General features: G+C 42.9%; 2 protein-coding genes across 6 annotated transcripts in view; one reads left to right on the top strand and one right to left on the bottom strand.

The window, feature by feature from the left end:
• The window catches only part of ARL13B (ARF like GTPase 13B), a 48,733-nt gene that overhangs the window by 14,790 nt on the left and 19,896 nt on the right, over positions 1-14,047 (bottom strand). Inside the window, exon 5 of the mRNA XM_032973584.2 lies at positions 1,332-1,437. Coding sequence (XP_032829475.2) covers positions 1,332-1,437 — 106 coding nt within the window. The remainder of the gene's footprint in view (positions 1-1,331; positions 1,438-14,047) is intronic.
• The window catches only part of STX11 (syntaxin 11), a 49,301-nt gene that overhangs the window by 24,021 nt on the left and 11,233 nt on the right, over positions 1-14,047 (top strand). Inside the window, exon 1 of one of the 5 annotated variants that reach the window (XM_032973586.2) lies at positions 31-279. The exons of 2 other annotated variants lie outside the window; for them this stretch is intronic. The gene's annotated coding sequence lies outside the window, so the exon portion shown is untranslated. Of the gene's footprint in view, positions 1-30; positions 280-6,516; positions 6,976-9,310; positions 10,355-14,047 lie in introns of those variants that run through there. 2 more of the 5 variants (XM_076074964.1, XM_032973585.2) reach the window with 2 other exon arrangements.

The raw sequence follows: 14,047 nt of genomic DNA, 5'->3' as shown, positions 1-14,047 counted from the left end.
ATTCCCCCCCCGCCCCCCCCCATGACCACTCCAATAAGCATAACCAATCGTCAGCTCGGGTGGGTCAAAGGAAACCAATACAGTCTGGGGGGGTAAATGCACTTCCCGAACGCGGCAAGCGAGACGGTTGGTCGGCACGCGCTCCCGTAACAACGTGCTCTCGGCCATCAAGACGTTCCGCTAGCGGAAAGTGCATCGGGTGCGTTACGTTACGCGCAGTCCGGATCCACGAGATAGAAACGTCGTGAGAGGCAGGAGAACGGAGAAGCCTCTCTGAAGGTACGTCTTCGTTTTACAGTTATCGTGAGTTATATTTAAAACTACACAATGTTATCTGTCATCTGGTCACGCAAAATATGCGGGAGGCATGTTCTGTGTTCGTCGCTTAACATAAAACCACACCAAGCCTGAATGGCACAGTCTCCTTTCTCAACTGTATATTATTTATTCTACCACTGACCCATGTGATGTTAGTTTTCAATTTACCAAATGTATTGTACAGTCCGTTTGTCAATCCACTGCTGGACGATAACCCCCCCACGCGGGGCGGGTCATTGGGCATTATTTTCACAATACTTCACGATCGTCAGTGTGCATTGATGGAGGGGAACATAGACTTGGGAGCATATTTTTCAGTTTCAGTTTATTTATTTTGGTATAGCCCTGTGAGCCATTCGGCTCTTGAATCGGGTGCAACCACAACAAACAAAAAACACAAAAACACGAACAAGAAAAACATCTTAAAGTGACTATGTGAAAGTACAGCACAGGATTGTTTTTTGCTGCACTGCCCTCTATTGTGTGCAGTGCAGAATAATAATTTACATATAGGGGCCTTGGCTTAAGGAAGTCGCCTATAAATGTATGCACATATGTTGAACTGCTTTTGCATCGTACGTAGCCAACCGTGCTAATCGGAAGTGCTTAAATAAAACACATTTTGATTGATTGTTGACGACCAAAGCCCTGTAACTGCAGTGTGTGATGGTTACCCATCCGAGCACTATCCAGGCTCAACCGCAAACATGGCTTCAGAGATCTGATTAAATCCAGCACATTCCCCGGGTGATTTGTTCAAAGGCAATTCACAAGTTGCAGGCAGTGATATAAAGTGTTTAGGCCAGGGAGAGCAAAGCGGGGGTAGAGCTGAGTGGGGGCGATCTGGCTTTAGGGGCACCCAAGGACACGCAGATCCAAACATCGTGACGGACACAGTGACGAATGCAGCTGGCAACAATTTGGCGATGAGAAGCGTTCAAACGGCAAACACGTAAGTCCAACCACGGCTCAACCAGAGCGCGCTCCTCGGGCCCTTTGGCGACGGCACTTACGATGTGACAGATGCACTTGTTGTCGTTGACGAGCTGCTCCAGCGAGAGGTGCTCAATCACTTCCGCTGCACCCAGGGCGCCGACTTTGTCCTGTTTGTTGGCCAGCCTGAAGAGTACGAAAGGGGGCGGGGGGGGGGGATGGTGGAAGGAAGCACTAGGAACTCAACTGTAGCTAGTGCATCGAATGTAAAACACGCTGGAAACGCAAAGCAGCGCTTACGACACTTCGAGGATGCACGTAACAAAAAATAACTGTGTTGTGTAAAAATCCTTACGATGGCCCCTGTTGGGACAAGTGTTGTGAGCAAAAGGCAAAGGTGCAGCCCTGCAAATTACACGCTCATGCCGATGTTGTCAGAAGAGGCGCCTGCACTACTGTGAGCTCTCGAGATTACCGTGGCCTACTCCTCCACGATGGCCAGATGTCTTGGGAAATGTGAGAGTACCCACAATTTACCCCACCGCATGCGACCTGAAAATTTATCAACTGTAGTTGCACCCACTTGCACGGGCAGAGGTGGGGGGCGATTTAAGAAACTTGCCCTGAGCTTCAGCTGCGGTGCCGGCGGATTTAATCGAACCGGCGACATCTGGATAGCCATCCACGTGTGCTAACCATTATACCACGGGAGCAATCATTTAACTGTGGTGTACTTACTTACAAAAACAGATGCTGGCTATAGTGCTGCCACATTACTTACATCAAATGCAAAGCGGTATGTAAAAACACTTAAAAGGATAAAAACTAAATAGTGCAATACCGTGCCACGTAATAATCCCATACCAAGCCACCCCCATATACGAAGACGACTAGGGGTGAGGTCTGGAGCAGAAATAGCCAGAGCCTTGCTCAGCTGCCTTTGTGCTACCAGTGTTGGTCATGGCCAGTGCAGCAGGTATTTCTTTTGTAAGAAGCGTTCACCTGGGGGAGACTCACCGAGAGGTCAGGCAGTGTTTTATCCTTCACGGTCTAGCATGCCTGCCTGCGTTTTGATTAATTAGCACGATTCATGAGTCACAATTCGAGAAATGCTTTTGTCCCCTTTGTATAATTTCACCTGCGCCGCCTATCTACTACATTTTTAAAATTCTTTACTTCTCGTTCATTACATTTCCCCTAAAGGTAATGTTTGCATATAATTATAATGAATTACAAATAATTCATGTCCTGCGCACAAGATCTGGTGCACGTATTGTTTGCCTTTAATATCGGTGAATAATGATTCAATTGTTAAATCCACTCCTATTCTCACGAAATGTCGAACAAATCTTGCAGAACAGCTACAGATTACGTGCATGAATGTTGATGGAGCCATAGTATAAAATGCTTATGAAAAGATAAGTGTGTGAAATACAAACTGAGCACCCCTTTTCTCTTTTCCCAATAATAATAATAAATTGCACTTTAATTTTATATAGCAGGCATTCATGCGAGTAGCATCCCATAACACTGTACAGTAATTATATATACAGACCAAATCCCACATACAGCCACTACCAAGCAAACGAAAACCCTACTAGCAAGGAAAATAAAGGAATAAATCAATTAAGAAATGGAACCAAAACAAGAAACACAACAAGATAATTATCACAACAAATACATTAGTCCATTCGCTCTACACATCCCAGACCACAATCCCAACTTCTCAACCAAGCCAGGAAACCTTCACAAGAGGAGAAATCGGTGGAGTGCCAAAAAGTTGTAACTAATTATATTAAAATAGTATTTATCAGCGTCATATTATGATACAAAATCATACATTCGGAACTCTTCAAGAAGCGTATACTGTCCTCCATGTTTTAGATTTCATAGACCTACTTTTGAAATAATGTTAAGTTATATTTTTATTCACACACCTAGGGGAGCACACATTTATACAGACCGTGACGGTGAGAAATGTTTTTTTTACAATTTCTCACAACTGGAATTTTTCCACATTAAGAGAAACAAAATCTAATTAAATGTGATGTTTTATTTGCGGAAGCCATATTGACTGACCAGAGACCATTAACTCACTGCACTTGAGGACTCGGTTTTCACTAACCATCGAACAATGGCGGCCACCGCATCGCACGATTCCAGATGCGCTTCTGCGGCCACCTGGAACGCTCTTCCTTTCCGATATTAGGAAGTCACTGGAGCTAAGCACTTTCAAATCATGTAGATTGAAAACCCATTTCTTCAGAACTGCTTTTTGTGATTATTCTGGTGTCCTTCTCCCGCACCTCCGATTAGTACGGTTGGCTACGTACGGTGCGAAAGAAGTTCAATATACATAGATACACATAATCACAGGTGGCTGAACACTATATTTAAACAGAGGATTTCAGCGGCGCCGGCTCAATGTCTGTGACCCCTCAGGCACAGGACCAATTCTTATAATGCACAGCATAAACAAAACAGAGCATCACCACACACAATTTCCATCACACCAGCTCCGGTTATTAAAGAGCTAGACAATTATATGTACGAATATTGGCAGGAGGGTAAAACAGAAACAACGACCTGTTCGATAAAGGTCACAGTTTCAAAAACAATTCCGTTATTTTGCGGAAATTATTCGGTGCTTTTTTTCTTTCCACCAGACCCTCGCTCGCTCGGCAGTTCGGTGGACTGGCCCACGCGCTAATTCCGTTTACAATATACGGCAAAGGCTATCCGGGTGTAGCGAGCCCAACACCATCCCCGCCGTATCTAGATCTCGTATATATTAACAAAAAAACCCATGCGTCATGTTTAACAAAAAAAACAGAAAAACTTGCCACGAGTTTCGATATGGATTATTTCAGCAATGCATACGTGTGCGCGCTGCAAAAGGGACACATTTAGAAATGTTGCGTAAACAAAACAATCCAGTGATGTATGTATGTATGCACGTTGAACTTCCTTCGCACCGTGCGTAGCCAACCGTGTTAATCGGAGGTGTGGGTCAAGGACAACAAACTAAACACAAAAAGCAGTTCTAAAGAGTGCTGACATGACATAGTAGGAACGAAAGGGAGGGTAAATAATAATGCACGTTTACATTCTTATGCGCCTTGTCACTAAGCATGACACAACCCAGATCCGTGCCTTCAAGTATATCAAGTTATTTGCAAGTGTTATACATTGTTGTCTGTTACAAAGCTAACCATATATTAGTGCATATCTAACCATATTGATGTATGGTTAGTTATACACAACAATGTAAGGCACCGAATGTCAAGACATATACAATATAAATAAACATTGACGTGAATAATATTGGATATGAATGACATACTCTTTGGTTCTTTCGGTAAAGTCACTTAGGTATAAAATACTGCTATATTTACGTGACTTTACCGCAAGAACCAAAGAGTATGGATCCCTGCAGTCACGAAAACTTCAAATCTAGATTATGAATGACATGTTAACGTAATAAAGATTAATAAGACAGCAGTTCAGGTTGTCAAATGGACATCAATGACGTGTGATTATCTACAGAATTTAAAACAAATCTATTTAAGTATAATATAACGTGTCCAAAACCCTTTGTCATTCCACTGCTGGAGGATGATGGCCTCTCACGCTGCATCAGTCAATGGGCGTTATTTAACCATACTTCATCCCTCTGGCTCGTTTAGGTCAAGGAGGGGGTGGGTCAGACCGGTTCAGATACCACTTGTCATGGAAATTAACCGTCGCAGGAATCGAACTCAGGCCACCCGAGTGCGCTAACCACTGAGCCACAGCTCCACCCCATTTAGGTACTGTATGACACTAAATATAGCGGTGAGTTGGACCGTGGCATTGCAGGTCCGTGATGCCTGGTGACAGCATAGGGAGGCCTCCATCTAACAGTAGATAGACAATGGCTGATCACGATGGTGATGACCATCTGTATCCGCTGACAGACATGGTAACATCTACACATTGCTTATGTAATGTAACATGTACTTTTGGCGAACACAACTCTTCCTCCCGAAATTAGAACGCCACTGGAGCTACGCACGTTTTAAATCATGTAGATTGAAAACTCATTTCTTTAGAACTGCTTTTTGTGTTTAGTTTGTCCTTACCCCGCACCTCTGATTAGCACGGTTGGCTATGTACAATGCGAAAGAAGTTCAACATACATACAAAGATAGTTAATGTGCTTCTTATCACCTCTTAGACTGTTGCTCCGTTTAATCTCACCTCCAGTCCATGCTCTGTGCTGTGAGCCCAGACACTTGAGTTGGACTCTCAGTCTCGTCTAACATCAGCGACACGTGATATCTGAAGTGGTACTGGTTGCACTACTTCACCAACGTACACTGACTATTGTGAAGTATAGTCAAATAATCCCCACGACTGACAGCATGGAGAGGCCTTATTCAGCAGTCAATTGACAAATAATTAATCATTATTATAATCTTAATTATCCCACCTTTAGGTGTGGGCTGGTGGTTAAACTGCATTACATGTCCATTGGTCATAAAGGTCAAAAGAGTTGTTTTAAAACTATTTTGAAACCCATTTTGCAGGCGACGCTATAACAAAGCAAACGCGTTTTTCTGGCCCCAAAGCACCCAACTCAAACCGATCACTTGGGAATGGTCCTCTGTACCGTTAAATAAACATCTCTCCTAACAACAGCCACCTATTACTATTATTATTGTTACGCTTGTTTAGCCAGCAAAGCCTCTCTGAGTCTCCAGACACTTTTTTGCTGTAGGTGGAGATGTGGGTATGTGTAATCCCGTTTGTGTAATTTGCAGGTAATTTTTCAGCACTAGGATGTTTGGTCAATATAATTAATGTTGTATTTTTTTTTTAGCTATGGAAGGAAACCGGAGAACCCAGAGGGAACCCATGCAGAACAGTTGGAGAACATACACATTCCATACAGAGATGCGCCTGAGTCGGGAATGAGACCCAGGCAAATTCTTGCTCTGACAGACACGTGTTAACCACTGCGCCGCCCTTCTGCCCATGTGGGTACGCCTAGGCAGACTACATTCCACTTCTATCTCAAATGTATCCAGCTTTTTTTTACCCTTTGTCAATCCACTGCTGGAAGGTCTTCCCACGCCATACTTCACCGCGCTGGTCAGTGCGGGTTGGTAAAGCTTTGGGGCCCGAGGCCAGTTCAGATATTACTCGCCACCCATGTTAGCTATGGCCGGGAATCAATTTCAGGTTTCCAGGTGCACAGTGCAGTGTGCTATCCACTGCACCACCACTCCTCTCAGCCGTCTGTCTTTACGCTGCATTTGCTTTTGCTATGAGCACAAATAAAACGATGGCATCGGTATCATCATAAATGGACGTTTCTGTGATGTGTCAACAAAGAATAATCCCAAATCCACACGGGGCGAGCAGTTAACTGTGGGATTATGTTTCAGCAACTGACTTTACTGGGCCATACGAAGTAATCTTATTGGGGAGCCTGATGCTATAGGCAACTGCTATATAAATACAGCTAGCAGAGAAATGTGCCATACTGTGCATAGCTGAAACGTTGACAAAGAGCATCTTACACAACAGAAACGAAAACCAGTTTTCTTTGTTTGTGTTGACTCCCTTTCAAGGCATCACCAATCACCTGCTACGTTTCAGGAGAGCGTGCGTGCGAAGCTTTGTGCTTTGCTACGACTGCTCATGCCCTACAGCACAATTCGGCGAACAAGCCTTTGAGAGGTATATGGTCAAACTGGTCGGGGGAAGGACCTGATCTTGGGATAATGTTAGGATTGCCGGAATCACGCTTGGAACCTGCTAAGCCACTATCCACGATACATGCATGAGACAGATTGTTATAGGCTGCTACTACAGAGCTATGTGGTGGGCAGCAGAGGGCAGTGCAGAAAAATCCGTTGCCCTAGTGTACTGGTGTGCTGCTAATAGCTCAGTAGGCTGTACCTGGTAAGATAAAAGTACTGTAGTTAGGTTTTATTTGTGTATATGTTAAGTGATTTGTTTACCTTTTCTATACTTTGCCTTCCGATTGTAACGTTCTGACCTGCTCCTACTAGACATCTGTGAAAAAGAGCATTATAGCTCATTAGATTCCTCCAGTGTAAATAAATACTCAGATTCTGATAGTATGCTACCAGCCTTCAATGGGTCAAATAACTCCCAAGACCCACTCAGCATGGGGAGGTCCTTAATCTAACAGTGGAATGACAAACAAGTTATATATGTGCATGCTTAATAATTCTCGTGACTCATTCGAGAATAATGTCGCTGTGGGGAGATGGACTACATTTTTCATTATCCAATGGCATACAATGGGGTTTGTGTGGCTTTCAATGTATAAAATTTGCCTATGTCTGCAAACATAACAGCATCGTCATCCATGATCGATCCACTGCTGGATGCAGGCTTTTCCCCAGCCGTTGGCATCTCTCACGCGATGTAGCAATCCTACTAACTCGCACACGAGCTGATTGTGTCGCTCCATCTCCACGGTGGACATATTTGCGTGTTATTCCCATCATTGGCCGCCGTTCCATCGCTAAACCAATACTCTTTTAAAAGTAACGTAACATCATTGGTTTAATAGGGATCAATCTGCTCATGGCAGATGGATGCTAATGTGAAAAAGAGAATGAGCTGAAGTACATCCACACTAATCAATACAAACGTCTTGTGAATCTAAGTGAATACAAAGCAACAATATAACATCCGTCAACACGGGCAATATCTACCAAGCCAATGTAACGTGTAAACGCTGAATATACTATACAGTCATTTAATGTAGTGTAGGTTTTATTCAGGCAGTAAAAAATGTAATACTTCTAAAGTAATTAATTAATTGCAAGTTTCTGATTATAAAAATGAGAAAAATAAAACAAAATCTACATTCACAAGTTCGGTATATATCTTAATATTGATGCAATGTCGAAGTACATTCATGAGACTTTTCCATCTACTGTTGGATGTCGGACTACCAGTGTTACCAAACCCTGGCTGGTTTTGTCAGCTAAAAGCCGACCTATAATGTGATCACCTGATTTTATCGCAGCGTCATCATCATCATCCCATCACCGCTTTTATCGGTCATGTTTAATCTCTCCTAGCAACATGTTCTGACTAGGTCTGCATCGTGTACGTATTATTCATGATCATGAGCGCGTGAGTGACGTCAATTCTACCTATGTTCCAGAAGGGTAAGCATGCTGACATTTAGCAGAGAGATGTTAGCAAATGAAATAAGCAGACAATACGTCTTCTTCTTATATCCATCTCTCCACATAAACGTATATCGTTCAAAATCAATCAGCTGCACGGCCTTCTGGGACCGCATATTTTTAGCAGCATCCATTCAAGACAAGCAAAACTCTGGATCGGTTTTGACACGTAGTGGTCTCATCAGCGGAGTTGTTCGCTTATTTATTTAGTTATTTATATTCTCCCCAATGACAAAACAATATAAAAGTCCATGCTTTATTGTAGAAAAAATACAAAATTCTATATTTTCTTCGAATTTGGGCATCCCCACAGAGTTGCCGTACAAAGGTGAATTAGTTTTACCCACTGGGTAGGGTCACCATAACGGTGTGCACTGCTTTAAGTCTCGTGCTAACTACTTACAAATGTAAGATCTGCTTCAATGGTGAACCGAGTCATTTGCCTCCTTTGATGACGCACTACAGCCAGTAGCAGTTGAATTCTAGATTTGAAGCTTTCGTGACTGCAAGGATCCATACTATTTGGTTCTATTCGGTAAAGTCACGTAGGTAAAACAACAAAAATCACGAAGTTTCGGCCACAACACAAGCGGCCTTCATCAGGTGAAGGGACCAGACTGTCTCGACAGAAACTATTTTAAAGTATAATTCTAGTACAATTACTAGGTGCTACATAACACTGAAATTGTCACGATACTATTGGAACCGTGCTGAAAATTTCCCAAACACTGTTCGAGTTACAAATTTTCATACTCTGTCTCGACAGTCTGGTCCCTTCACCTGATGAAGGCCGCTTGTGTTGTGGCCGAAACGTCGTAATTTTTGTTGTTTTACCTACGTGACTTTACCGAATAGAACCAAAGAGTATAGTAGCAGTTGAAGTCCAATCAGTAAATCGTATACATGTAGACAACCAACTGCATGTCTTCACTGGGTTCTCAATGAATATGTTATGTTTATTTAAGTTAAAATGGTTTGCAAAGCCAAATACGAGGATGAAAAAAAAATCCTCCTTAATGTTTAAATATCATTTAATTTCGCCACAGGAAGCACGAAGGATAAATCATTGTTATTTTTATTAATCAAATAATTTCTCAAATTTCTAATTGTAAAAAAAACAGGTATTGCTCGAGGTTACATATCAAACAATCATAGCATACGCTGCTTGTGTTATCACTCTTAAACACAAACTGATGGCTTATGGGTGAGGCTATATGGAGTAGATCTAATATTAAATAATTTCGGCCATTTGGCTGGAAAACCTATTGCACGTGGATGTTCGGTGGTGAAAAAAAACTACTTATCGGCACACAGCACGCAAATGGCAGTCATTAAACATAACAAAAAACACAGTCGGAAAATTGACTTGTGGAAGAACCAGTTTGGCTGCAAAAATGTTCCTGCCCAGGGCAGCTAACAATGGGAACCATGCAACCTGTGTTTACCCACTCGCTCTTACGTACTTCCCCTGCCAAACCATCCAGCAAAGAGAGATAGACGGCTGACGCCCCACCTCAGTTACATCCCCGACACCGTACGTAGCACTACGTCTCTGAGACTCGGTCGGTCTTACAAAATAAGAGCAGCGCCACCCATCACCACTAGCTGTGAAAACATCGCCGCGTGTGCGGCCAGAGCTGGGAGATTGTTTGGGGGGTGCTGCTGCTGGAGACGACGGGACGCCATGTATCGGCCTTGAAGCTCGAGTTTGCGTTGAGAAGAGGAACGCGATTTATTTCTGCCGCCTCCCTTTCGTCGCCTTCAGTCACAACTGCGGGGAACTTTGAACCCAACGTGTTTGAAACCGACAGCAGCAGCTTCCCACCGTTCCAACTGTTCACATCAATGTTACTTCTCAAGACACGCCTGTGTATAGCTTTCCCTTGGTGAGTTTGAATTGATTTCGTATTCTATTAAGTACTTCTAACTGGTTATGTTTTTTTTCCGGTTTGCTTGATCTCTGTTTGTAAAACACAGTAACATGTCCGTTCCCACTTCACTTTAATATTTACACAACATAGAACGTTCACTCAGCACATCCCATCCCGAGATGCAGCTACAAGTAATGCCACAGGTCTGTGGAGTGTGATACTTTCATGTGGTCTCTGTGGTTAAAGGCTGGACTCGTAATCTCAGGAGCAAGCCTGCAGTGTCACAAGGCGTTGCAAACAAACCCACACTCTCAAACAGGGAACAAATAGGCAATTCTACAATTTCGGATGTACATTTCGGCCACTTTAGAAGCATGGGTAATCATTCGCATGATCACGAAGTTTATTTTCAATTGAGCTTTGTATGCTACTCAATTTAAGACTGTAAGATGAAACATGTCCACCTTTCTTGATAAGGGAGAAGTGCTCATTAAATACCACGATGTCAGATAGATTCAAACAAACTGACTTCTATGCTATGTAGGACCACTGCCTTAAATGTCGCTGTTTATATTTTAATTTGAAGGCCACAGTGCTATTGACAAACGTGTTGAGTGTTTAAAACAAAAAATATACGTTATGATAATTGTTTTTTTATCCTTTTATCTGGCAACAAAACTGACACCTTTTTTTACAAGGAGTCATTTTTACATTGACCACAATACCTGCGGTCGGAACGCAAACGAAAAACAACTCTGATAATGTATGCACTGTCCTTGAAATTGATTGGTCCATACCCGAGACAACTTCTTTAGAGCCTCGTCTCACGTGGTGTTGGACCAGAAGACGCCAAAAGGCGTTCCGACCGCAGGTATTGTGGTCAATGTAAACATGTCTCCTTGTAAAAAAGGTGTCAGTTTTGTTGCCAGATAAAAGGGTAAAAAACCAATTATCATATTGGCAAATGAGGTTTCCAATGGTGAAAAAATATACGTATTTCCACATGCCGGGAAGATGACGAATCTAGTGTTGTGCACGTGTCAAACTATTACATACTCTATTCTTGGTTCTTTCGGTAAAGTCACGTAGAAGGGAAATCATAAAAATAAAACAATACAATTAAATTCTCACGGCGTTTCGGCCACAACGCAACCACACGCTGTCTTTCCGACAGCTCTGTTCTTCACCTGAGGACGGCTGCTTGCGTTGTGGCCGAAACGTCTTGAGAATTTTATTTTGTTTTATTTTTATTATTTCCCTTCTACGTGACTTTACCGAAAGAACCAAGAATATGAATCCCTGCAGCCACGAAAGCTTTAAATCGAAATATTAACGTACTCTGCTATTAAGTCATTCTATGACATCTATAGATTACCTTTAAAATGATACTAGTGTAGGATAATGATTTTTTTATTTTGACTTTGGTTGCCTAATTTGTGTAACTGCAAGATTCAGTCAACTTGAGTGAGCTTATTGTTAGTAATCGTTCTAAGAATAACGAGTAAATATGTATTAAAAAACTGTAAATGTAAACATTTAGCCGGCCGTATGACGTAACACAACATGAGTCATGTTTGAAGTGGGCTTGACATATTTCCTTGATTTAATGAGAAACTCGTTTATCAGAGTTATCTTTGTCTGCCATTACAATCAGTATTTTTTTTTGTTAAAATTTTCAATACACCATTTTCAAAAGTTAAATTCTAGTATTTTTTTTTAAATAAACGGTTGCCCAACAGAAATCAAGCTGCGTACAGTTGCAAAATAAGTACGGCTACATTTGTAACTATCTGCTACGGTTTACAAAGTTTCCTCCTCCCATATTTCCCCATCGATATTTCCTTCCCACCCGTCCACCCTCCCCCCCTCCCCGTTTCACCCACCAAAGCGTTTCTGCTGAGCGTGCGGTCAAACGTCGTTTCATGCGCCGCCGATATGGAACGGAGAGAGGAGCCATGCTTTGTCCCCTGAACAGTTTCCCCCACCTTCGTTACGGCGACAAAACGGGCAAAATAAAATAGGAACGAAACGGCAGGATTCGTTCTTTCTTTTTAAACGCATTCACGGCGTACAAACTTCATTAACAAAAATGCAGAACGATAACCCATGGGGGGAGGGGGGGGGGGCAGCCATGATCGCTGATGCAAAGACCCGCATAACGGAAGCTGGAAAGAACGGCAACAGGTTTAATTTAAAACTGCAAAGAGCACGGCGGCATCGCGTGCATAGAGGGAGGGCAAAGACTAATAGCTTTCGCAGAAATTCGCAATGCATGCCTGGTGGCTGTGCCTCGCCATAGAACTCCCTGAGAATCACAGGCTGGCTCATTGCACTGCACCGGGGAGTTTAAAATGAGCCCAGAGCAATATCAATTTCTATTTCGGCCCTCCGATGCAGCAATGTGGAGATGGGGTTGTATTTTACCCTTGGACTCGACTGGTCTGCAACAAAATAATTACCTTTACCTGTCAGCCGCATTGCAGGAGCACGGCCTTCACCCGTACCTTTGGTGTAAGCCATTTGCAGAAAGGATTAAAGTAAAAAAAAGAACAGTAGGGCTATTTCCTAGGGTATAAATCAACTGCAAATTAAATTCACACGCATCTTTCAAAATCAATAATGACCCAGAAACTATAAGGCCAGTGTGCCTATCGCATTACCAAGCGTTAGAAGAAATACGTTTTTCAAGGCAATGAACCAATTGCTTTCTTCGAGCACAATGAAATTATTACAGTGGACAAGCCTAACTGAATGCCACTTTGATGTAGCTGGGCAAGTTATCGTGGCTGCTATGCTGAAGCTCGCCATATCCATTTTCAGACCAGTTTGTTTAAGTCAACAAAGATGTCCCGTGTAACCTTACAGGATTGTTGGGGTAAGGGAGCACCTATTAAGGGTGGAATTGCGCACTGAGGAGTTGTGGGGCCAGAACCAAGCCCAGCTGCCGTTCTCACCAGTGATGATGTTTACACTCTGCACCAGGTTAACAATCAAGGCTGAGTCAACCTAGGGGAAGTCTATGACAAGGTCAAATGGTACTTGCCACTCGAAGTGACATCTATCGCAGGTTGTTTGATGGGATTGTAGCGCAATTTGCTAACCGCATGCACACAATTGTTGTGGCATGGCCGAGCAACTGCTGGTTGCACAGGTGACTGCTTGTTGCACAGGTGACTGCTTGTTGCACGGGTTCACGGGTTGAGCCCAGCGGCCACCCTGGTCAATACTCTAGGTGTATTAATCATTAATAGACACCATTTGCTTCACAGTAACCGTTAAAGATTATATGATGTTATAAAAAAAAAGGCCGTGTGTGCTGGCGTCATGGTCGAGATTGACCACGATTGGGTAAAAACTACACGGTAACATCAGTCCCTACTGTGAAACTACTGCAAACTATAATCGCCTGTGAAACATTGTATCTTCATGATATTATAGTCTTGTGCTATACGAATGGCGTGAACACCAAACATATCGATGCTTGGAATTGAACGCACAGAAAGCCAGACCACTAAATGCCATTATGTTAAGTGGCCATTAATCAAACTCGGGTTGCTGGGTTCGTAGTTCAGTGAGAACCACTACTGCAACTACTTTGGACAAAACACACGCACGCAGACACTCACTCCATGTCCACGCACTTGCACAATCATTGCCGTCATTGTTACCTCATGCCATCTGGCTTCTAAAAAAGGGGGAGGGCAACAA

Source organism: Petromyzon marinus, chromosome 51, assembly GCF_048934315.1.
Source record: "Petromyzon marinus isolate PM22_M1 ecotype Great Lakes invasive population chromosome 51, UKy_Petmar_22M1.pri1.0, whole genome shotgun sequence".
Taxonomy (NCBI): domain Eukaryota; kingdom Metazoa; phylum Chordata; class Hyperoartia; order Petromyzontiformes; family Petromyzontidae; genus Petromyzon; species Petromyzon marinus.
The sequence above is the reverse complement of the archived record's forward strand: the minus strand, read 5'-3'. Positions and strand labels throughout refer to the sequence as shown.